Here is a 24,165-nt window from a genome sequence, read left to right on the forward strand (position 1 = left end):
TTGTCTCATAAACCTGAGATTAAATATTAATCTCCTGGTGGAACAAGGAGGAGTCATACTGACAAAAGCATTGTAATGCTTCATTTAAATGTGTACCTTGCACACTTTACGAAGACCAGGGCTCAGCAGGATCATGAGAGTCACAACAGGTAATTTGCCACTGTATATATATACATACACACACATATGTATGTACAACATTATATTCCATTGCAGTGATTGTGCAGCCTGTAATGTAAATGTTAGAAAATAACTTTTAATAGGGGTTTATTATTTATTTTTATAAACAAGTGGAGATCGACAAACTTTACTGTATAAAAAAAGGTCCTAAAGAAAAAGCGAATGAAGTAATAATGATAGATGGATAGGTGTGATATTAGCAGTGTCATAGTAATATATTTACATCCCTTTATTTCTTTTGTTGCACACTATTGAAACTACATTGTGAGAATTTGGAACATTATTTTTTAAAGATTTTCAAAAAAGTTATTTAAACAGTCGAAGAGTTACAATTATATAAATAAGCTGATTTCTTCATTACCTCTGTAAAAAATATTTTTTCTTTTTTAAAAGATTTTACAATGAAAGTACAGACAAAAATAAGCACTGAATCCGATCAACTAAAGATTTTCCTTTTGAACTCTGACCTCAAGTCTTGTCAGCATTGTGTACAGATTGACTGTGTGATTGTAAGTCATATATCTGTTTACCTGTGAAGGCAAACTCCTGAGTGTTATTTTAAAGTAAAATAGCTCGGCCCTTGCAGTGCAAATTTTGTAAAAAAAACAAAAAAAAAACAACAAAGTCCTGTTAAGGAACTGTGTAGAGGGTTTGAATCTATGGAAATGAGTAAAATAAAATATTGTGTCCTGTTTTTTCAAAACATTTTCAGAAAGGCTTAAAGGAGTAGTTCACTTTCAAAAAAACTTTTGCTGATAATTTACTCACCCCCATGTCATCCAAGATATCCATGTCATTCTTTCTTCAGTCGAAAAGAAATTAAGGTTTTTGATGAAAACATTCAAGGAGTTTCTGTTCAAAAAGGAGAAACTGTTCAAAGGGCTTTAAACGATGTCAGATGATGAATAAGGGTCTTATCAAGCGAAATGATCGCTCATTTAAAAAAAAATGACAAAGTTTAAGTTTTATAAGCTCAAATGGTCGCCTTGCTCTGTTCTGTGTGACTCTCCTGTTTGAACTCTGTTAGAATCTTTTACTGAGTCAACTTGTTCATTTTGTTCGTTGAATGAACCAAATGACACAAAAAAGATTCGTTCATTTTGATTGTTTCACTTGATAAGACCCTTATAAATCATCTGGAATCGTTTAAAGCCCTTTGAACAGTTTGCACTGATACTGTCTTTTGGACCTTGAACCATTTGGACCTTGAACCACCTAAAAGGTACCACTAATGTGAGTTTTTGTACCTTTTTCTAGGCATGCTTTATTTTTATTAGTAAATTTTAATTGTTTACTATTACAGATCCAGTGGATGCCCCAGAGTTACCAAAGTAAGTTCTTCAGAATGTTCTTTTAATGCTTTGAGACTTTCTTCACGTATCTGGTTTACCCTGCAGTTTGTTTACATAAAAAAAAATAATAATTACAACACAGTGCAAATGTTTTCCACAGGAAGTTCACCTTCAACCCGAAAGAAGGGATCGACAACCCTGCTTTAGTGATCTCGGATGACAAAGGTTAGGCTACTTCCTTAATATTTTTTATCCAATCAGCAAATTATAGATCATCAACTTGCTTAAAGAAAAAGAGATTTGACATGCTGGATTAAATGTCCCCAGAGCCTGATGTGCATCCGCGGCTGTGTGTTCTGAAGCGGGAGGAGGGTCAGGGCTTTGGCTTCTACCTGAGCAAGGACCCTGGCTGCAGGGGACATGTGGTGCGGCAGGTGGAGCTTTGGAGCAGCGCAGAGCAGGCTGGGCTGAGGAAGGGGGACCGTGTTTTGGAGGTCAATGAGGACTTTGTGGATGACAAGGAGCACTCAACTGTGAGAGCACTTCTTTATGCAAACATGAGAGCTTTGTATTCTGTAAATTAAACACACAGACACTGGAATACAAATGATATTGGCAAGTAGATGCGCAGCATTAAGGGAGAGTTCACTCAAAAACTCCTGTTTTTTGCAAACATGTGATTTGGAATACAAATCATTTTTGTCCCTAGACAACATCATTACAACAAAATACCATGGCAGATGACAAATATTAGGGGAATATTACATGCTTAACTAATGAGAATCAAGTATTCCAGAGTGTTGGTGACAAAACAACAACGCTATCATTGTTCATAAATATACAATAGACTCCCGATATTCACATATTTTATACCAATATTCATCCTGAAAAAATAACAATTATATAATATTTTTTATTGAACATACCAGCAACGGTTCAATTTGTTTAATTAGTTAGCCTATACATTACGTAACTAACTAACTAATTATATAATTTCTTTATTAAACCAGTAACACTTTACAATAAGGTTCAAATTGGTTAAAATTAGTTACTAGCCTACATGAACTAACAATGAAAACTTACACAGCATTTTATTACAAATACTTACAATCATTTTATTAATAGCATTGTTTTTAATTTTAACATTTACTAATTTATTATAGAACTTAATTAAATATAATGAAGTAAATATAACAATATAATTAATATAATAATATAATTAAAAATATAATTTATTAAAACCTAAATACAAAATGACTAATCAAGGACAGGCAGGAAACAGAAACAAGACTCTCTGAACATGACAGAATATAAATGTTACACATGCATTAACCTTTGTTAATGTTACATAATATGGTTCAGATTCATGTTAGTACACAGTGCATTAACATATTAACAGATTTGATCTTAAAAATATATTAGTAAATGTTGAGATTCACCCTAGATTGTTAGTTCATTTTAACTAATAGGCTATTTAACTAATGTTGTATATAATGTTGTGCTTTATTTTAATATTATTTAATGAACTTAATATGAACAGATAACAAAGATTAACAAACATTATAACAAATGCATTGCTTTTTGTAGTTAATATTACTTGATGAGACCTTACTCTTTCTAGCATATATCCTGTGTATACTCGGTAACACTTTAATTTACAGTGTCCTTGTTACATATGTTCCCTGTACTTAACCTTACCCCCTAACCCTAGAGCGAAATACATGTTGTTAATTCATATTATTCCGTACTTAAATATATAATTACACTGTAACAATGACAGCTCAAAATAAAGTGTAAACCTAGTGTCTTGTTTTCAGGTGGTGCTGAAGGTGCAGGCGTCTGGGCTGAAACTATATCTATTAGTGCTGAGTGCTCAGGATTATGAGTTTGCAGTTTCGGAGAGAAGAGACCTCATGCTGCTTGCTAGAGCTTACCATCCCGTAGAGGGCTGTTCTCGCCCACGGTTATGTTACATCACTAAAGAGCCTGGGAGCGGCTTAGGCCTCAGCATCATTCCCATTGAAGGTACGCCTCATTTTGCTCTGCACTAAACATGTGTTTGAAGCTTAGATTGATGCATTTTTTTTACATTTATTAATTTAAGATGACTAGTTTAAGATTTGTAAAAATTTTATTCACAAAACAAGTTTTAGTTTATCAAGACTTCAAAGAGGTTACAGAATTTATCTCCCAAAAGCACTAAAAAGTAGGACAGACTAGGATAAATATACAGAATAGAATATATATATATATATATATATATATATATATATATATATATATATGTATGTATGTATGTTTGTATGTATGTGTGTGTGTAAATCTACAAAACATTTCTAATTGTATTTACATATAGCCATATAGCTCCTTGTGACAAAACATAAATAAAGGTTGCTGCAGCAAAATTTAAAATTGCTAAATTTGGTGACAAAAATACCATGGCAACACCACAAAAAAAAAACTTGCTGCAAACTGCTACAGCAAACACTGACCAACTATTTAAATGTTGAGCAACAAACTCATTGGCTGCAGACAAGAACCAATCAACTTGTTCCAGTTAACAATGTAACTGTCAGCTAGTTGCTTTAGCTAAACTTTTTGAGAATGGGGTTTAAAATGCACTATTCAAACTTAAATGGTTGTAATTCAAGAATGCTTTGGAATATATACCCAAGTTTGGTCTTGTTTTAAAGAAAGCAGTCAGCAGACTATTGCTGAAAAAAAAAATGAAAGTATGAAACAGTTATGGAAGTTTCAATTTACAGTATATCAAATATACTGTACTATATATTTTTATTTTATATAAAATATATATTTTACAAAATACTTTTTACTATAAAATCAAAGCCATAAATCTAACCAAATTATGTTCGAAATTTGAAGTTGATATCACAAAAATTGAAGTTCCCATGAGATTTTGTTTAGGCGTAGTACCAAAAATAGCCACCGGGTGCCATTGAATTCCATTGAATTTAGTTGTATTCTGCCTTAACAAATTAATAAATTTCTGTCCAAATATCAATTCTGTCACAAAATTTGGAACCTTGAGACTCAGACCTTTCTGACAATATGTGTTGTGTCAAGATTAGATAAGGTTTTGATCATAAATTATGAAATATAATGATGCCCAAAAGGGGAGGAGCCTGATAAAATAAGTACCGTTTCTATGATAACGCAATGTTCAATTATAAAACGCTTTTCACAGGATGAATTCTGAGTTTATAAGCTTTCAAATGATACATCGATTTTTTTTGTGACAAAGGTAAAACCTCCTGTTATGATGCAGATTTTTTTTAGGTATTTTTTTGTCATTATTAGATTAGGATTTAAAAGAAACATAGTGAAGTAAAGTTAGGTGTCCCAGTCCTGGGACGGTGAAGGGGGTTAAGGACCCATCAGCTTGATGGATGGATAGATGTCAAAGTGTACTAAATGAGGAACTAGATGAAAAAGTAGTTGATGTTTCAGCATGGTGTATGTGTACATGGATCATTGTGGACAGTTCTGGTTCATTCAATATTTGAGTAGGTGAGCGAGGCTGTTATCGTCTCAGTCCAGTGAACGATGGATCAGCTGAGAGAGCAGGAGTCCAGAATGGAGACAGGCTGATCTGGATCAACGGAGTCATGGTTTCAGCACTCACATATGCAGCACTGTCAAAAATGGTAAGTGTAGTCATGTGATATCTTCATTAGAATGTAATCTCCAATATTTTCAGTTTTAGGGACCACAGAGCTTCTAGATTCCACTTTGTTCCATCAGGTGAAGAAATGTGGGGACCATCTGACTGTCTTGGTAATTGACAGCAGGAGTGAAAAGAGTTATAATCGCTTGAGATTACCCATAATTCCTGCTTTCGCCAAAACTCATAATCTACCCTACAGACCAAAAACACTACACCTGACTCAAGGACCACAGGGATACGGGTTCCTCTTAAGGCAAGAGAAGTTACGATCTGGATGTATTGGTAAGAAATCAATCAGTTTATTAAAACTAAAACTATTAAAAGCTTTTGTAAACTGAAATTAAGCTAAAATTTAAATTGAATCTAAATATTTTATGGAAAACAAAATTAAATTAAAATTAAAAATAGTGTCTTGGCAAATAACTGAAATAAGTTTAAGTTGAAGCACTAAAATCGTCTGTAATAATAATAATTAAATAATTACTACACATATTTTATAAGCATTAATACTTGATTAAACATAAATATTAAATATACAAATATAATATAAATATTAAATGAAATACAGTAAATAATCAAGTTTAAAACTTACAAAATTGGACATTATTTTATTCCAAAGACTGGTTGGACATTATGTGATGTTATTTTATTTTTGATACATAGTTTTATGTTTCTCTTCAGGTTTATACATATAACATACTCTACTGGTGGGTAGAAAAAGAAAATTTTTCTTTTTTCAGATAATATTTTAAACATTGTTTTGTATTGTGTGTGTATATATTTACTACATATTATATGTAGTAAAAATAAAAAAAATACCATTTTAAATATATTTTAGGAAGGACGTCCCTTGTATAAAAGGAACATATTTCGGGGTCTATGGCATCAAATATTTTTTTAAATCCCAGTTTTAGTAGTCAAATGGGGTACTAGCCAGAAACACAGTAGACATTTTATTTGAGTATACAGTATATTTGCATCACTTTGTGATATATTGACTCTACAGCTCATGTATTACGAGAGATCGACCCCTGCAGCCCAGCTGAGACTGCAGGAATGGAGGATGGAGAGCTTGTGCTAGCAGTAAACGGGGAGCAGGTGGAAGATGCAGAGCATGAGGGCATCGTCAGCAAAATACGGCAAAGCGGCCAGCAGGTCACCCTAACCACCATCTCCATCCCAGGCAGAGACTATTACACACAGGTGCTTAATGCACGCATACGCACATGCTCAACACACTTGCTAAACGAACAGCTGCTAAATCAACATATTTTACCTCTGATTGAAGACATTTGACCCTGAGGGCTAACCAAGAGTCTAAGTTCATGCTCCTAATTCTTATGCTACACATCGAAACAGGTGTTTTTAAAATGAAATGAATGAATCATGAATGTGTGGAACAGACATGGACCCCAGGGAATGGGTGGGGTTGCTGTGACCTACATAGCATAGGAATCAGTATTCTTGCAGTAGTGCTTAAAATGATCACTGAGAAGGTGTCTGTTATTTGATCCACTTCAGCTGGGTATTTCTCCATTGCTGTTCTATGAAGACCAGATTCCAAAAAGGGAACAGTTCTCTAAACCTCCCCCACTACATCATGAGGGACACCAAAATCCAGCACAGCCTCGACTTTGTGTGCTTCAAAAGGAGCGCTCGGGATTTGGCTTCAACCTAGGCTGTGTTCAAAACAAGCCTGGGACGTATATCGGCCAGGTACTGTTTCTCAGTTTAGTTACTATTTTATTGGTAAATCTACTAAATGTCTTAAATGTTCATTAAAATTTTAGAAGTAATGATGTTTGTAGTAGGCCAATCGGTAAGTTAGCATCTCCCTGTTTCCCTTGACAAAAACCCAATAGGATTTTTTCTTAAAAGAAGCTGTGACCAGTACAAGTTCATAATTCTTAGATGTTTTCTACATCATGAAAAGAACACAACTTTTATGAATTTTGAAGCCTAAATGCATGACATATAATATCATCGACAACTTCAGTCCCAATTAGACACTTGTTGAGATGGTTCTCACTGCGGAACATGAAATCCATGGGGAGGAGTCGGATCCAGATCCAACTCCTCCCACCTTACATACACCTAAACCTACCCAACTCCGCCCCCTGATCCCTAAACCCACCCCTAATCCCTAAACCCAACCCTAATCCTACCCATCTCCACCCTTTGGATCTTGATCCGACTCCTCCCCGTGGATCTCATGTGCTGCATTGAGGTGTTACTGCACTTGTTAGCAAATGCCTTTTTCAAGATACGTTTTTTTTTTTGTAGTATTTATGCCAGACCAGTATGGGGCGCTGTAATTCTGCCTCAGAGATACACTATAAACAGAGAAGAAGACTTTGAGCATGCACATAACCTTGCGCGCTGTATACGAACCAAGAAGAATAAGAAGATGGCGTGTGACGCAGCCGACACGTGACGTGATGACATCATCGTTTCACTAAATATACGGATTGGCTGTACACACGAAACCGCAAGGGTGTCGTTTTCAGATTTATCCACTTTGGGACCCGGATTAAAAAAATATCGGTTTCACTCTCCCAAAACGCCGGATCCATGTGGACAAAATGCCAATACGATAAAAAAAATGTATACGTATACAACGAATCGCGTCTTTGTGTGGATGGGCCCTTAGCCAACAAAAATATGTCATCTTTGCAGTAATCTATAGCAAAAATTGACACAATGTTTTCACACAAGTCTCACTGAGCATGCCCCTCATATGCCATTGGTCGGGCAGATGATAGCTTTGCCCCCAGACCCATGCCATTGGCTAAGACAGGGTTGGGATGCTCAAGCAAAAAGAATAACGTATTGTCATCACTACAATGTTTACACTTTCACCGAAAATAACTTGACTTATATTTGCCTTTGCATATTAAAGGAATAGTACACCTAAAAATTGTAATTCTAGCTTTAACATTGAAAAAATTACAGACTACAGCTTTAAATAAATATGCTTTCCCAAGTCTTTTCCAAGGAAACTGATATGTGTAATTCTCCTTCTTGTCTATAGGTGATGGCGGGGAGTGCAGGACAGAGAGCAGGGCTGTGTGATTGGGATGTGGTGGTAGAGGTGAATGGACAGAATGTGGAGGAAGAGTATTTTGATGAAGTAGTGAGACTGATAAAAGAGGGAGGAACTACTCTCAGGCTGCTAGTCATGGAGGGAATAGGATATGAGAAACTGAGAAACACCAGACAGACTTCAGGTCTCAAAACCAGCCAGACTTTAAGTTCAAATGAGGTGAGACCTGCTCACACACATGCATGGGTTTTGTGATTTTAGGATTATTATTTTTTTTAATTTAAACATTGTTTTACAGGTTCCAGAGACTTCACAAGATGATTTTGTATGAATTAATATAACGAGGTAAAACATTCATTTTGTTAACTTATTTAACAATTTCTGTAAAATCTTCATTCTTTAAAAAAAAAGAAAGTAATTTCAAATGTTTTGCACACACTTACGAAGATTGTCTTATGTATTTCAAAGATATTGACAAAAGGGAAAACATATTTTTTCAGAAAAAAGCAAATCTTCTTGTCTATTACTACATTTATTATTAGTGTCATTATACATAGTATCATCATATTTAATGCAGTCACAACACATTTTAGTACAAATGTAATATACAGAATTATAGAGAGTATTTGTATACAATCAGGTTTACAGAAAGTGATTTATATTGTTGTATGACTGTAAGTATAAAAGCAACGAAATCTTTAACTCTTTATTATTTGTTTACACCTCATTCTGGAAACTTGCATATAGAGGTGTGATTTCATGCTAATATATAAGTTTTATTTCAAAAGTTTTTGATGACAGATGTGTAGCATGAGTGAATTTTCACCTTTCAGTATTTGAATTTTGAATATACAGATTTATATTCAAGAATGCAAATCGTGTAAAATGTTTGCTTTATGCACTACATTAATACACTTTTTCCACAGTTCTCTTTTTGGTGGGTATTCTTCAATTCTGCAAGTCCAAAGACAAATAGTTAATTATTATATTTAAACAAAATGATTGCAGTTGCGTTGAGTCAGACTACGTTACACCATGCTGAATTAACTGTTAAATTACTACCAACCTGTGAGAATTTGGTCTAAGCAAGTAGCGACTCTTTCAGCATCCTCCATACTGAAGCACATTGGAGGTTTGAATTTGATGACACTGTCCCATGGTCCATCAGTGCTAATAACTATGCGCTCCTCTTTAAGCCTGAACAAATCAGAAAGTGCAGTTATCAGATAAATGCAAAAAGCTGAGAAAGAAGAAAAATTTCAAGTACCTTCGAACAAAATGTGCTGCTTCTTCTGTTGCTGGTTTTCGGGACACTCTGTCTTTAACTAGCTCCATACCTATAAACAGTCCAACACCACTGCAGAAAAAGGACAGGAGACACATTTGTTCGTTTTCCTCTTTGAGATTATAGCATGATGTTACAGTATCGGTATTTAATGAGGTCTCAGTTAAAATTGATTTTCTAAATTTCATGCTTACCGCACATCTCCGATGAGTTGATGTTTAGTCTGAAGCTGAAGGAGCAGCTCTTTAAGATGACCTCCGACACGCACAGCATTGCCTCTGAGATCTTCTTTTTCTATCACATCTAACACCGCCAGACCAATGGCACAGGATACTGGGTTACCACCAAACTGCATGGGATAAAAAGGTTAAATATTACCCAAACTCACTTTACAAAGGATGTAAAAGCTACATTTATTAGCACAAAATGATTTCTAAGCATAACGGTTCTCACTGTGTTGAAGTACTCCACACCATTGGCTGTAAAAGCACCAGCTATCTCCTTTGTAGTTGCCACACATCCAATCGGATGACCATTGCCCATTGGTTTGCCCATAGTCACAATGTCAGGGCAGAAGTCTTCGCCTTCAAGCTGAAAAGCCCAGAAATGACTCCCAACACGACCGAAGCCCGTCTGAATCTCATCTGCCACATAAACCCCTCCTGCTTCATGAACGTATCTGAGGGGGAAAAAACAAGCAGCTTCATTCAGCAGGTTCTGAATAAAAAGATGACACTCAACAAAAGTTACAAAAAAAACTTACTCTGCTACTCTTTTACAATAACCAGTTGGAAAAATGATCTGGCCACCAACACTGGGTAAAGATTCAGCAAAAAAAGATGAAATCTGTGGACAAATTAAAGGGCCAGCTCATCAAAAAAAAGTACATTCTTTCATCATTTACTAAACCCTAATATCATTCCAAACTAAAATAACATTGGATGACTCTCATTGTATGGACAAAAAAATGGAAACTTTTAAAAAATATCTTCTTTACACAAAAGAGGTTTGGAATGACATGAGAGTGAGTATCTTGGGTGAACTATCACTTTAAGTAGGATAGTCAGTATATTTTTAGTAATAAATATTTAACTTAAGTTAATGACTGATTTTTCCCACCATACCTTGCGGCCTTTCTTATGTGCCTCTTCAATTAGACATTTCACGGTGTCTGCATAAGCCTGTCCAGGGTCAGGATGATCTTCTCTGTAAATACCGTGGTAAGTATCAGGGAGTGGTGCCTGTAGATATGAAAGAAAGTATGGTATGCAGCAAAAAGCCTTAAAAAATGGTTTAAAAAGATGTATGTCTGGTACGCACCACATGAACCCATTCTTTTTGTCCCTCTAGTTTTCGGAACTTGTACGGGCTGATGTCGATGAGTGAGGTGACATGTCCATGATATGCACTGGAGAGGCAGGTAAACATGACATGATGTAGCCATTACCTGCAGATATTAGAATCATAATTGTTCAAAATTTCACATTTTAAAATCTTACTGATCCAGCACGATGACATCCTGGTGTTGGGTATACTGACGGGCCAGTCTCAACGCAAGATCATTAGCCTCGGAACTTTGGAAGAAGACAGTATCTATATAAGATTTCACTGAATATTTATTTTAAACTGAATAAACAGAGTTACTTACCCTGAGTTGACAAAATAAAAGACACAAATCTTCTTTGGCAGTGTTGCTGCCAGCCGAGATGCATACTGCACTATATTATCATGAAGGAATCTAGTGTTTGAATTTAGAAGATCCATCTGAGCAGCCGCGGCCTGAGTGATGCTGGGGTGACAGTGTCCCACTGCAAAGACGAGATGCATCAAGTGTCATCATGGTTCTGTGATTCGTAATCATGACACTTGACACTTCCTGTAGTGCTCTGGAAAGCCTATTTAAATTCACTGGGATGATGACAAGAGCTGATTATGTTTCTATTAGCATTCATTTTAGGACAATTTATAATGGTTTTACTACAGGAACATTAACTATGGTAGAAGTGTAGAAGTAGAAACGTTGTAGGAGAGTCAAGAAATATACTTTATTTGCATTACAAATAAACCATTTTTTCAGTTATAATTTCTAGATGTGTTCTGACTACAATCATAAATGTGTTCTGACTTTTTTGAAACTAAGAAAGAAATACTTTTATTCAGCAAGAATGCCTTATCATTTTAAAAGTGACAGTGATTTCTATTTAAAAAATGTGTTCTTTCAAACTTTCTATTTATCAATAAAAAAAATCCACAAAAATATTAAGCAGCACACATCAATTTTTAATCATTTTTAATCAAATTAATCTATCTATACAGACACATTTTTTAAATTGAATGACACTTAAGATACCCAGGGTGCGATTTGTGAAAAAAACAGAGGGGGGGGGGGGGGGGGGGGGGGATGTTTTGAAAAAATATATATATATATTCATAAAAAATAAATCATGAGAACATGAACTTCATCACTGCATTTGCACTGCAGGAAACAAAAATCTTATTAACACATGAAGTATCCTAACGCAATATTTTTACTCTAATAGCTTCCCACACATTTGAACTGTGATCATGTAACGAAAAACATGCAATAATTAAATCAATAGATTAATAGGGTAGGCAAATTTATATCAGCCTCTCCTGAACCACGGATTGATTGCAAAGTTAAACCGTCATAGAAACAGTTTTACTGCTGCTGTTAAGTGAAAGTAATAATGTTAATGTTACATCGCGATGCTGAGATACAGCAAAATGATAGAAAAGACAGATGCCTCATTCGCGCTGCAGAACCTCTAGACGCGCGCAAACGCGTCTTTACATCGATTTAACATTGAAATCACTCGCGCCAGATGTTCAAGAGTGAGTGAAACATCGTGTGTGTATAACTTCGGCCATTCTCAGTGACTGGGACACTAGCTCTGCTTGTCATCATAGAAACAGATAATCAGATTGTGATGTTTATTCTGAATGCTGCCTTCCTTTCTACACAGCTCCACAGCCCAGTGCGGACATGCAACCGTCTCGCCAGTGTTGATAGGCGTGAGGTGTAATCAATCAGATAGCGCCGTGGGCGAGACATTGAGCAAGTCTGCAGACTCGTGCAGAGCGACAGCTATATGAGAGTCAGCCAAAGTAGCGCATTTAAAAATAAAATTGACTTTAATCAAACCACGGATCCATGATAAGTTTTCTGATCCGTTTCACCACTAGTTTAGTAGCACTGATCACTTTGAGGGGGGGATAAATTTATCCCCACCGGGGATAAAAATAATTAAGCAGAGGCAGGGACACACTGACCAGAAAGGGGGAAATCCCACGCATCCCCCCCGGCAAATCGCACCCTGAAGATACCCGTATAAGCATGCCTGATATAATTTTAAAACTTTCTTACCATGTTGAACATTACTTATGCAATCTAAGTACTGCATGCCATTCTCATCATATAAATATTGACCCCGTGCTCTCAATATTTTCACGGGATCATTGGAGAAAAAGAGTCTGCAGGACTCTCTGAAAAGGAAAGAGTTCGAAAGAGTATTTAATCAGAATTGTCTAAAAATGGGCCCTTAGTTTAATAATTACAAACAACCCCAGGCCTTAACAGTGTAGCTAATATTTGATCCAACTTAACGTTAAGTTACCCAATTAGCTCCCTCCGCATTTGCAGAGTTTCGTCTTTGTGAAAAATTTCCAGAGCCATTCCAACGATACGGTTTCGTCGTCTGCTACCTGAGAAGACTTTGAACTGTAGAAATGGGAGGAAAAAAACTTAGAGGAAACTGTAAACACCGGACAGTGTTTCGTCCCTTTCTAATGACGTCACACACCGAGTACGATCTGGAGCTGCAGTACTGAACCACATCAGATTTACCATATTTCAACCCAAAACTAGGTATGGCATGCATCCACACTGATATTTACCAATGTATTTCTGCTATTTAATCTATTATTTACTTTACTGTGCCTTGAGTTTCTGTGTATCAGCAGCAGCATTACCAGCGCGCTGTCAGTTGCTAAGCATGTTGCTAGTTATTCAGCTAGATTGAGACACCTGACAGTCAGTAAAGACTTCTGTCAGTGAGTGTCTTTGACTGCTATTAAACTCATGTTTATTAAGGTTTACATTCATTACGCATTTTTCAGACCACTGAGTGTTTGTCTATTGTAGTCTGATTTCCTGACAGCAATTAATATGACATGTATGTAGCAAGTTAGCATACCTGACCCTATCTGTTTTCTGCTCTCCTCTTGCTTAAATATGACTCCCAGATTAATACATTTGTTCGTTTTTATTAGTGACTCATCAGAAGAGTATAAAAAGGGAATAGTTTGGCTTGTAATTGTAAATATACAGTGTCCCATTCATGTAGGCAAACCCCTTTGCAATGAGCTTAGAATACTTTATGATTTACCTAGATGGATGTGGGCTGGTCTTGGCACTTGGATTAGATGCTCAATGTCATTTATGCATTTTTTTTCACTGTAGGCTATAAATACACCTGTTGATGGAGGACGTGCTCCAGGGAAATGACAGACCAGGGCAATAATAATCAGAACATCTCCAAAAACCCCTTCGCAGCACTCTTCAGTTCTCTCGCTGACGCAAAACAGTTTGCATCTGGCCAAAAGCAACCGCATCAAGCTGAGCAACAATGTAAGGTTTTGGTAATAAGCACTGCTCTGCCATTATTCTTGCAGGATAACATTAATTTGATGGTACTTTGTAATTTTTTATCCCATATGCAGCTGTAGATTCAGGAGAGAGCCAGTCTGAGTCAGAAAATTCTGTGTCTGACAGCATTGATGAAAATGATGACTCGGTGGCAGAGATCAGCCGATCTTTCCGCTCGCGACAGGAGCTCTGCGAGCAGCTCAATGTCAACCACATGATCCAGAGGATCTTCCTCATCACTCTGGACAACAGTGAGTGTTAAACAACTACTTGTTATAAGAACTACATGTCCCATTATCTATAAGTATTTGGTGATTGTAAATTAAATAGTGTTGTTAACACAGTTTCCTATATAATCATAATAAATATACACTACCGTTTAAAAGTTTGAGGTCGTAAAAGTTAAAAGTAAGTGTCTTATGCTCAAGGCTGCATTTATTTGATAAAAAATGCAAAAAAAAACCAACAACCATATTTTATTTTTACAATTTCAAATGACGGGTTTCTATTTAAAGGGGTGGTTTTCTTTTTTTCTTTGCATGATTGTGTTTATGGTGTGCAATATAACATGTATTTGTGTTTTTTTCTTTTTTTAAAAGTCTTATTTTTCATAAATTTCACCTTTATTGTAAGCCGCGTTCTCCTCTGTCCTCTGAACTCCACGCGTTTAGGACATGTCATTTTTGCAATAAAGACATTTTAATTAAGGAGTGCCTCGGTCATCAGAGATTTCTTTCTCTATACTGTCTCCTAGAGTTAAGAATATCTTTAAAGGCCAATCCCAATGCATCTTTTTCGTTATCTACATGTATATTAAAATCACCAACAATTAGGATTTTATCTGCACCGAGTACTAACTCCGATAGAAAGTCTGTATTGTCCCCTTGTTGCCTCTATACAGTAGCCAGCACAAATCTCGAATGTGATTTATCATTTACACTACATATTGTTACATTAAGCATCAACACTTCAAAATAATTATATTTGAAACTAGATAAGTATCTTAGTAATTCTGAAAATATTACTATAAATTAGAGCAACACCTCCACCTTTGCCTTTCAGATGAGGTTCATGTTAATAACAGTAATCTTGGGGTGTGGACTCATTTAAAGTAATGTAATTGTTTGGTTTTAGCCAGCTTTTTCTCAAACACAATATGTCTAGGTTATAATCTGTAATTATATCATTAACAATAAGTGCTTTTGAAGCAAATCAAATGTTCAGAAACCCAAGCTTTATCATTTGCTCATTTGAATTATATCTGTTTTTTATTTGTTGAACATCAATTACATTTTTACCCTTAGATGGGTTTGGAAGTTGTTGTTTTATATATATATATATATATGATGATATCTAGGTGAAAGAGTCTCTATGTGATGGGATTTATCTGACTTTGGTGACGTGAGACAGCTAACAGATGGTTGGTTTAGCCAGTCTGTCTGCTTCCTGACCTGAGCCCTAGATTGTCATGTATGGGCTCTAAGACAATGTGCCATATTACTAGAGAGAAGAGCAGCACCATCCCAGGAGGGATGAATACCATCTCATGACACCATCAGAAGTGACCATATTTGGGTCATGGTGACCTTCCAGTTGTGAATCACTACTTTTGAGATGCTTTCTGTAACCGGTCCATTTCATGCGTATGCAAGTGTACTTCTAGATAGTTTGGGAAGAAAGGGACATTAGATTGTTTATAGTAAATGACTAATTTCTTGATGATTTAAGTTTAGGTAATCGTATCACAATGACATGCAGTTTCCAGGCAGTGCTGCAGATGACCTCATCCACTGCAGTTTGGTTCATTACGTCATTTATGTTGCTTTCATTTGTGTCTTTATCTTTATCCTCTACATCTATCTACTGTCCATCGCACTGGTCTGTTTGCTATTCAAATCTTTAACACAATTTGTGTGAGTCATGCTGAAAGAGGCGTTCTGAAAACTTGATGTCGGAGCCATCATGAGCCATTAGAGCTTTTAATTATTCTCTATTATCAGTTTGGGACAAGAAAGAAAATAAGGATTTTCCTCAGTCAGAACACAATTAATTGATCAAAAGTGACAGTAAAAACATATATAATGTCACAAAAGATTTAATTTTCTCTTTAAAGATTCATAAAAATCAGAATGATTTCTGAAGGATCATGTGACACTGAAGACTGGACTAATGATGCTGAAAATTCAGCTTTACCATCACATGAATCAAATACTTTTTAATATATAAATTGTAACAATATTTCACAATATTACCGTTTTTACTGTTTTTTTTTTTTTAATCAAATAGATACCGCCTGATGAGCATAAGAGACTTCTTTCAAAAGCATAGAAAAATCTTACCGACCCCAAACTTTTAAATGGTTGTGAATATGTGAGTTCATAATATGCACCAAGAATGTATTTATTGTTGTATTAAGATATTGTGCTTGTAATGATCCATGTTGGTTGAAATCTTTCCAGGTGACCCCAGTCTAAGAGGTGGTAATGGCATCCCACCACGCTGTGTATACCTCGAGGAAATGGCCGCTGATCTTGACGGCCAGGACTGGCTTAACATGGACACCATAGAGCAGGTACAATATGTTAAGTGTTTCTTTCTTTTCCAAATTTGTGTAATATACAGTGTATATAGACATTCCCACATATATTATGAACTTTGAATAAGAATAATATTCCTTCATTTGCCCCCTCCAGGCTTTGTTCAACAGGCTGCTTTTGCAAGAGCCAGGTAACCATCTCATTTACATGACCTCCTGCAGTGTAGTGAATCTCTCAGCAGATCGTGATGCTGGGGAGAAACGTGCCATACCGTACCTTTATGCCTGCTACCAGAGAGCTAAGGAGGAGGTATCTTCTGCAGATTCTATACATTGTCGACCTATATGGTTGTGCCAAAACAATGAAATGCGTCTGCTCATTGCACTGTTTATGCTCGTACTCTCTGTTTGTGACTGACTGAATGTGATAATGTAATTCAAAATAACACAGGTCACTAAAGTCCCGGAGAAGCTGTTGTCGTATGCTGTTCGCTGCAGAAACCTGACTTTGTCCAATGCCCGCACGGTACTGTTGACCCCAGAGATCTACATCAGTCAGAATGTTTATGAGCAGCTTCTGGACCTGTTGCTGGAGGCTGTGAGAGGAGCCCGTAAGTGTCACATTTGATTTGTCATATGATATGTTTGAAAGTCCTGAATTGATTCCATGTGTTTGTGTCATGGTCTTTGCAGAGTTTGAGGAAGTTGTGGAGTTTTTGGATGAGGTCATCGCTATTCTGTTGGCTGACCAAGAGGTGCGGACCTTCGGGGAGGTTATGGTGCCAGTGTTTGATATTTTCCAAGGCCGGGTCAAAGACTTAGACCTCTGTCAGCTGCTGCTGTATTCCTATCTGGAAATTCTCCTGTACTTCTGTCGACACAAGGATATTTCTAAGGTTTGCAATGCTCTGCAGTTTCCTTTCATACAGATCTGAAATATTTTTGGATAATAATATTCTGATCCTAGGTTTTAATGGAGCACAGTCAGCCCAAAGATCCCAACAGTGGGATTCAGTATCAGAAAACACTTCTGGGAACGATCCTGAATATATCATGTCTGCTGAAAACTCCTGGTGTGGTTGAGAACCATGGCTTTTTCCTCAATCCTTCTCGCTCCAGCCCACAGGAAATGAAGGTTCAAGAGTCGAATATTCACCAGGTGTGTATAAAATTTACAAAAAGCTTTTCAGGCTTTGTGACATTAAGTCTAACCCCTTTCGTTTCTTGTCTTTCCATGTGCTAGTTTATGGGGCAGTTTCATGATAAGCTGTATCAGATTCTGAAAAACCTACTTCAGCAGTCCAGTGAGACGCGCCACCTGCTGCTCTCATGGCTGGGTTGCTGCCTGCAGGCCAACATGGGGCGGGCAAAAATCTGGGCAAACCAGATGCCCGAGATATTCTTCCAAATGTTTGCTTCGGATGCGTTCTTCTTGAATCTGGGAGCTGCCCTGCTCAAGCTCTGCCAGCCGTTTTCTCGACCCTACTCCCCCAAACTCCTGACCTTTAACCCCACGTACTGCTTGCATAAGGAGCTGAGTGAGGAAGAGCGGCGTAACAGAAACGTGCACGCTAGAGGTGATCTACCTGTGCTCCACCTTAATTTCTTATTTCTTTTCAGACTTAACCATCTAAACTGATTATACTTCCCTCTACAGGTTTGGACAAGGAGACATGTCTGATACCTGTGCCCCCTCAAAAAACGGTTGAATTTGCCCAATCATACAGCCTTCTCACAGAAAACCTCATCCTCACACAACTTACCCTGTACCTGGGCTTCCATAGGTAACACTTCATTATGAAAGAGTCATGCTATTTTTATTATAGAATATATATATATATATATATATATATATATAGATATATTACACAGTCAAACCAAAAATTATTCAGTCACCAGTTTATATGTGTAATATATATATTATATTACACAGTCAAACCAAAAATTATTCAGACACCAGTTTATATGTGTAATATATATATATATATATATATATATATATATATATATTACACAGTCAAACCTTTTGGAAATTACACAGCATTCTGTTGGAAACACACTGATTTGCAGAAATAAACACATGTTTTAATGGTATTTGTTTGCCAGACTTCATGATCAGATGGTGAAGATGAATCAGTCTCTCCACCGGCTCCAGGGGACGTGGCGGGACACACAGCTCAGTGGAGGCCCAGCCACAGAGCTACGGGAACAATTTGAACGCCTTATGACAATCTATCTTTCAACCAAGGCTGCTACCACGCAGCCCGCCATGCTACAAAACTGCCTCAACCTTCAAGCCTCCTGCGCCGCCCTGCTGGTTCAGCTCAGCCTGGGCAACCAGGGCCCTGAACATATCCCGCTCACCTTTCCCTTACCTGCACTGGAGAACAGCCTGCTATGCTTCGTACCAGGTATCCCTGTTTTTATTTTCCTTTTGAGTAAACACCTTGGCAGTCGTTGCAATTATTTTGAACACCAAATCTCCTGTTCCTTTCACAGAGTTCTTTGCTGAAAACATGGGCGATTTCTTCATATTCCTCCGCCGCTTTGCTGACGAGGTGCTGGAGTCCTCGGCGGAAAGCTTAGAACATGTCCTGACCTTCATCACTGTGTTCATGGGCAACGTTGATAGGTGTGAGCCAGTGTGATGCTGAGTTTCTCACGTGTTTTGTGCATGCCATGTGGCTTGTTGTTGACTCTAGGATATTCACTCACAGAATGAAGAATCCTCATTTGCGGGCAAAGCTGGCAGAGGTTCTTGAGGCAGTGATGCCCCATATGGAGACTCTGTCACCTAGCGCTACCCAGCCCATCATGTTCCAGCGCCAAAGGGCGTTCAGCTCATATCGGCATGCACCCCAACTTGCTGAAGCCCTCATTACAGTGTTTGTGGATATAGAGTTCACTGGTCAGTTTCTGAAGTATTTGTCATTTCTTTATTTGATTATTACAGCCTGTATAAGATTTTGTCTACGGCTTATTTCTCAGGTGATCCTCATCAGTTTGAGCAGAAGTTTAATTACAGGAGGCCAATGTATGCCATTCTAAAGTACATGTGGGGAGAAGAAAGTTACAGGGAGAGCATTAAGGTGAGAACCAGGCAGACATTTTATTATTCAAAATAATATTTAATGTTGCTTTGGAATTACTTAAAATGAATAAATAAAAGAAGAAAAGAAAATATGAAAGAAAAAAGCTTACAGGATAAAAATCAATCAAATAAAATCTAAAACAATGTTTAAAAAAATGATAAAATAAAACAATGAAATAATGAATCCATTTTACATTTCATTTGTTACCATTAGTTAACTACATAAATTAACAATAAACAATACTTCTACATTTCAAATCTTAAAATTTGAATCTTAACATCTGTTAGCATTAGTTAATGCACTGTGAACAATTGTATTTTTATAAGGTTGCATTATGAATGGTTAATAAACGTTGTACAAAATTATGTTAACAAATAAGACATTATTGTAAAGTGTTACCAACTAAAAAAATTGTTTCCTCACAGCATCTTGCAGATTATGCCTCTAAAAACCTTGAAGCTATGAATCCGCCCCTCTTCCTAAGGTTTCTCAATCTCCTCATGAATGATGCAATCTTCTTACTTGACGAGGCTATACAGGTACTTCCAACCTATTTACACGGGTGGTAACAGATCAAGAGGGTCGATCAAGATCAAGTTAGCTTGGTTGTTTAATTACATTAATATATATTAACCACGATATGGTTGGTATCAGGAAACAGATTAAAGATGCGTCACTCACAAATGCATCTGTTCCTTCCAGTACTTAAGTAAAATCAAAATCCTCCAGCTGGAAAGGGATCGGGGAGAGTGGGACAGTCTGGCCCCTGACGCCCGCAGAGAGAAAGAATCTAGTCTGCAGATGTTTGGACAGCTGGGTCGCTTCCACAACATCATGTCAAATGAGACCATTGGCACCTTGGCTTTTCTCACATCTGGTAAGAGACGTGAAAGAAACCAAATGCACTAAAATATTAACATCACTGAACTATTATTCATTTTTGGGGGTTTATAAACTACCTGACAAATTTAGACCTGAACAGAAAGATTTGAAATAATTGTTGAGGGAAGAATTTGGCTTTTAGAGTATTAGAGAATAAAAAATAGCACTGAAACTCTGTATTTATTTTTTCCCTCCAGAAATAAAAGGTCTTTTTGTTCACCCCTTTCTTGCTGAGAGGATCATCTCGATGCTCAACTACTTTTTGCAGCACCTGGTAGGCCCCAAGATGGGCGCCCTGAAGGTGAAAGACTTCAGTGAATTCGACTTCAAGCCCCAGCAGCTAGTGTCAGACATCTGTACTATTTACCTAAACCTGGGGTAGGCTCTTTGTTTGTCTAATTAAAGGCCTGGTTTCACAGACAGGATTCATTAAATTAAGACATTTACTTGTGTGCATCTTGAGACATAGCAATGGTACTGAGATGCCAGTGCAAGTTGCTTTTAGTTAAGGCAGCTCAAACATGCATTTTAGTCTGGGACTAGGTTTAAGCCTTGTCTGTGAAACTGGGCATGAATTTATGTATTTATTTGAGAATAATATTGACTAAACTAAGTAAACTATTATGGATGCTTTTTTGGCCACAGAGATGAAGAAAATTTCTGTGCCACCGTCCCAAAGGATGGAAGGTCATATTCTCCCACTCTCTTCTGCCAAACTGTCCGCGTCCTCAAGAAAATCAACAAGCCTGGCGAAATGATTGTATCTTTTAGTATCCTAGCAGATAAAATTAAGGTTAATTTAATCGCTATACATATTTATCTTAGAAACACACCTTTCTTAGGAAGTCATGGGTGTGTTTATGGTAATCTTGTTGGTTTTTTGTGTCTCCTTCAGTCCCTTGCAGACAGGCATCAGCAAGAGGAGGAGACCTACTCTGATGCTCCGGATGAATTCCTGGATCCCATCATGTCTACCTTGATGCTTGATCCGGTGCTGCTACCTTCTTCAAACGTCACAGTGGACCGTTCAACAATAGCACGACACTTACTAAGGTGAGCCATGTATACAACTTTACAGACAGTGTTATTTTAGTATTATTTATGTACTGTATATACTATTATAGCTCTAGGATTAGCTTTTATCATTTTAGTCATTTTATGTGCTTTTGTATTTTATAAATAGCTTTAATAACAGTTGCAAAGGTAACATCATCCTATATTGATATTTTATTTATTTCGGCTTCACAGAAAACTGTTTTAATAGCTATGGTTGAAGTTTACAATAACAGAACTGCTATTTGAGTAGGTAAAATAACAGTGTCTTTCTTGTCTTTTTTGCTCTAGTGACCAGACAGACCCCTTCAACCGCAGTCCGCTCACCATGGACCAGATAAGGCCTAACGCAGAGCTCAGGCAACAGATCATAAAGTGGCTTGCTGATCATACGCAAAGCAACCAGCAAATGGGACCTAGTGGCTAAACCACATTACTCCCCTCCCCCAGCACCCAGGCATGCTCTGTATGACTAAGCCATTCAGATGTTTCTAGCCTCTCTCATACCGCTTTGAAACAAGAACATTTAACCACATTTGGAGGAGCACGTCTGCATTTATGCTTCTCAAAGGTCAAATGCAAATCTCAAAATGTCATAATACTGTAGCATATTCAGCTATCTGTTCTCTCAGACTTCTCTGACGCTCGAGGTCTCTGTAGGCAGAACTCAAACTTTTGCATTTTGCCTTTACAAGCTGCTCACTGTGGGAAATAAAACTTTGGTTTATAGACAGATGATGACATGTATAAGGTTTGCTTACCTGTTCAGTGCATTTGCCCTACCTCTGACTTAATTCATATGTATGCAATCTTTTATATGCATTGCTTATTTGTTAACTTAGAAAGTTAGAATGTAAGCAGTGTACCTTGTATGATATTAAGGAAGAAGAGTTGTGGCCTCATTTGGTATTAAGGAAGGAGGATAATGTTGGCTGCAGAAGAGATTAAAATGTCAGAATATTTTGCTAAGATCATCAGCATTATATTCCACAGAGTTTCAGTTTCATAGTTGTACCTATTGGTTTTAAAGGCATTTGTGCTCCATTATGCAACAGTCACACGTCCTTTTGGGCTGGTCGGGAACTCGACCATTTGTCAGAGTGTTTTTGTTCATTATGAACATTTTATGATTGAAGCATTTGCTATAATATGGACTTTTATGAGACTTGTTAAGAATATTGAGCTCTTGTTGAAATGTTTGGAAATACCCCTGTACATTTTTCAAGAATCCATTGTCTTTTAACAGCGCAATATGTCCCGAGTAATGACTTGTTTGACTGCTGAGTCAGCCCTATGACCTCCTCTCATGCAGAGTGACATCATGCCCTTTTGTTAACTGTTGCAAAACTGCATGCTTTGGGTGGATGGACTTTCCTTCTGACATTTGTCTTAAAAGATGACATTGATAGGACACTGTCCACTCAGTGGCTTCAGTTGTGAGAGAGTTGCATTAGACTGACCCATTAAGTTTTGTAGGGTATATCTGCATTTTGATTTTCATTGAATTGTTCATTTCAGTGAGTTAGTTGGGTTTTCTAAATTCTTTGTTCCCTCATACGCTCAAGACCTCATCCAGTCAATAAATCTGGCCCCATGAATTCTCAAAGCAAACATATTTCTGTCTGTTGAGATGTGCATATGCAATCATTTGTCTCTTTTAATCACAATTAAATAACTTTAACTGAACTTGAGTTAATAGCATTAAAGGTGGTAGATATATAATGTACATGCTAACATGTCCCTCTTGAATATAGAACAACCAGACTTTCTATAGTGGTATTAGATGAATGATTATGTCAAATTAATCAATTGAACTGCCCCAAATAACAGCATGCTTCACTGATGTTCATTTTATTTTTTAAACTTTTTTAAATCATGTATTAATTGTGCTTATGGCTTGTTTATTGCAATAAAATAAAATAAAAATATGTATTGTACTTCAAATTTCCAAAATAAAAAGCAGTGATGTGTAAATTATTACGATTTATTTTTAAAACTGTTTGTCAAAGGCTTTCAGAAATGTATTGTAATTTTGCGTTTGTGGTTCTTTAAAATTCACAATAATTACACGACAATTTTATTTATAAAAAAAACCCCCAAACATCTCATGGGTCAAAACATTGCTGTTTGAGCAACCTGAGACGGCTACATTACCTCAACCCATGCCTTTGGTTAAGGGCGGGGCTATTTGTTTCCCCCAACCAATAGCAGATGGGGGCGTTCAGAGAAACCTGTATGAAAACAGTCACTATTTTTGCAATTCCGTTTGGTGACTGTAGGAGTGCCAAAAAATGCATCCGTAATAGAATATAATTTGTCCAAGCTAATAACATATTACAGTAAAAGCAGCTAATGTTTAAAACGTAACTATTTTCTGTAATATAATTAAGTTCTTAAAGACTATATCTCAAACATAAAGGCCAAAAGTGTACGGCATTTTACTAAGCAGTG

General features: G+C 36.8%; 3 protein-coding genes across 3 annotated transcripts; 2 read left to right on the plus strand and 1 right to left on the minus strand.

Annotated features, from left to right (window-relative positions):
• Window positions 1–118: 118 nt before the first annotated feature.
• Window positions 119–9,128, plus strand: nherf4a (NHERF family PDZ scaffold protein 4a). Its single transcript, XM_039670519.2, has 11 exons — window positions 119–149; window positions 1,484–1,511; window positions 1,633–1,697; window positions 1,800–2,005; window positions 3,290–3,497; window positions 5,001–5,137; window positions 5,235–5,439; window positions 6,164–6,360; window positions 6,679–6,873; window positions 8,189–8,419; window positions 8,499–9,128. Exons 1-11 carry the CDS (start codon window positions 134–136, stop codon window positions 8,529–8,531), a joined length of 1,521 nt encoding a protein of 506 aa, XP_039526453.2. The 5' UTR covers window positions 119–133; the 3' UTR covers window positions 8,532–9,128.
• On the minus strand, window positions 8,708–13,259 carry phykpl (5-phosphohydroxy-L-lysine phospho-lyase). The gene is made up of 12 exons (XM_039670520.2): window positions 13,121–13,259; window positions 12,871–12,989; window positions 11,134–11,293; window positions 10,985–11,059; window positions 10,806–10,893; window positions 10,610–10,726; window positions 10,249–10,331; window positions 9,939–10,164; window positions 9,680–9,834; window positions 9,468–9,557; window positions 9,267–9,397; window positions 8,708–9,154 (listed from the first exon to the last, which is right to left on the minus strand). Exons 1-12 carry the CDS (start codon window positions 13,177–13,179, stop codon window positions 9,102–9,104), a joined length of 1,356 nt encoding a protein of 451 aa, XP_039526454.1. The 5' UTR covers window positions 13,180–13,259; the 3' UTR covers window positions 8,708–9,101.
• Window positions 13,236–23,642, plus strand: ube4a (ubiquitination factor E4A (UFD2 homolog, yeast)). The gene is made up of 20 exons (XM_039670516.2): window positions 13,236–13,371; window positions 13,966–14,133; window positions 14,226–14,402; window positions 16,611–16,723; window positions 16,845–16,997; window positions 17,139–17,298; window positions 17,381–17,583; window positions 17,655–17,846; window positions 17,931–18,264; window positions 18,345–18,471; window positions 18,794–19,098; window positions 19,187–19,319; window positions 19,405–19,595; window positions 19,676–19,776; window positions 20,205–20,318; window positions 20,482–20,656; window positions 20,859–21,039; window positions 21,307–21,454; window positions 21,557–21,714; window positions 22,006–23,642. The coding sequence occupies exons 2-20, from the start codon at window positions 14,007–14,009 to the stop codon at window positions 22,139–22,141; spliced, it is 3,228 nt and encodes a 1,075-aa protein (XP_039526450.2). The 5' UTR covers window positions 13,236–13,371; window positions 13,966–14,006; the 3' UTR covers window positions 22,142–23,642.
• The last annotated feature ends 523 nt before the right edge of the window (window positions 23,643–24,165 follow it).

This window comes from Pimephales promelas, chromosome 16, assembly GCF_988280905.1.
Source record: "Pimephales promelas chromosome 16, fPimPro1.hap1.1, whole genome shotgun sequence".
NCBI classification, from domain to species: domain Eukaryota; kingdom Metazoa; phylum Chordata; class Actinopteri; order Cypriniformes; family Leuciscidae; genus Pimephales; species Pimephales promelas.

What these genes read in the sequence shown, in the direction of transcription:
- nherf4a (XM_039670519.2), top strand. An exon ending in GATGCCCCAGAGTTACCAAA is followed by an intron (nt 1,512 to 1,632) that starts GTAAGTTCTTCA and finishes TGTTTTCCACAG; the next exon opens with GAAGTTCACCTTCAACCCGA. An exon ending in GTTACGATCTGGATGTATTG is followed by an intron (nt 5,440 to 6,163) that starts GTAAGAAATCAA and finishes TTGACTCTACAG; the next exon opens with CTCATGTATTACGAGAGATC.
- phykpl (XM_039670520.2), bottom strand. Translation starts at nt 13,179, where the DNA reads ATGGCTCTGGAAATTTTTCACAAAGACGAAACTCTGCAAATGCGGAGG. An exon ending in TTTTATTTTGTCAACTCAGG is followed by an intron (nt 11,060 to 11,133) that starts GTAAGTAACTCT and finishes CTTCTTCCAAAG; the next exon opens with TTCCGAGGCTAATGATCTTG. An exon ending in GCAGCACATTTTGTTCGAAG is followed by an intron (nt 9,398 to 9,467) that starts GTACTTGAAATT and finishes TGATTTGTTCAG; the next exon opens with GCTTAAAGAGGAGCGCATAG.
- ube4a (XM_039670516.2), top strand. Translation starts at nt 14,007, where the DNA reads ATGACAGACCAGGGCAATAATAATCAGAACATCTCCAAAAACCCCTTC. An exon ending in GACACAAGGATATTTCTAAG is followed by an intron (nt 17,584 to 17,654) that starts GTTTGCAATGCT and finishes TTCTGATCCTAG; the next exon opens with GTTTTAATGGAGCACAGTCA. An exon ending in CTTGGCTTTTCTCACATCTG is followed by an intron (nt 20,657 to 20,858) that starts GTAAGAGACGTG and finishes TTTTCCCTCCAG; the next exon opens with AAATAAAAGGTCTTTTTGTT.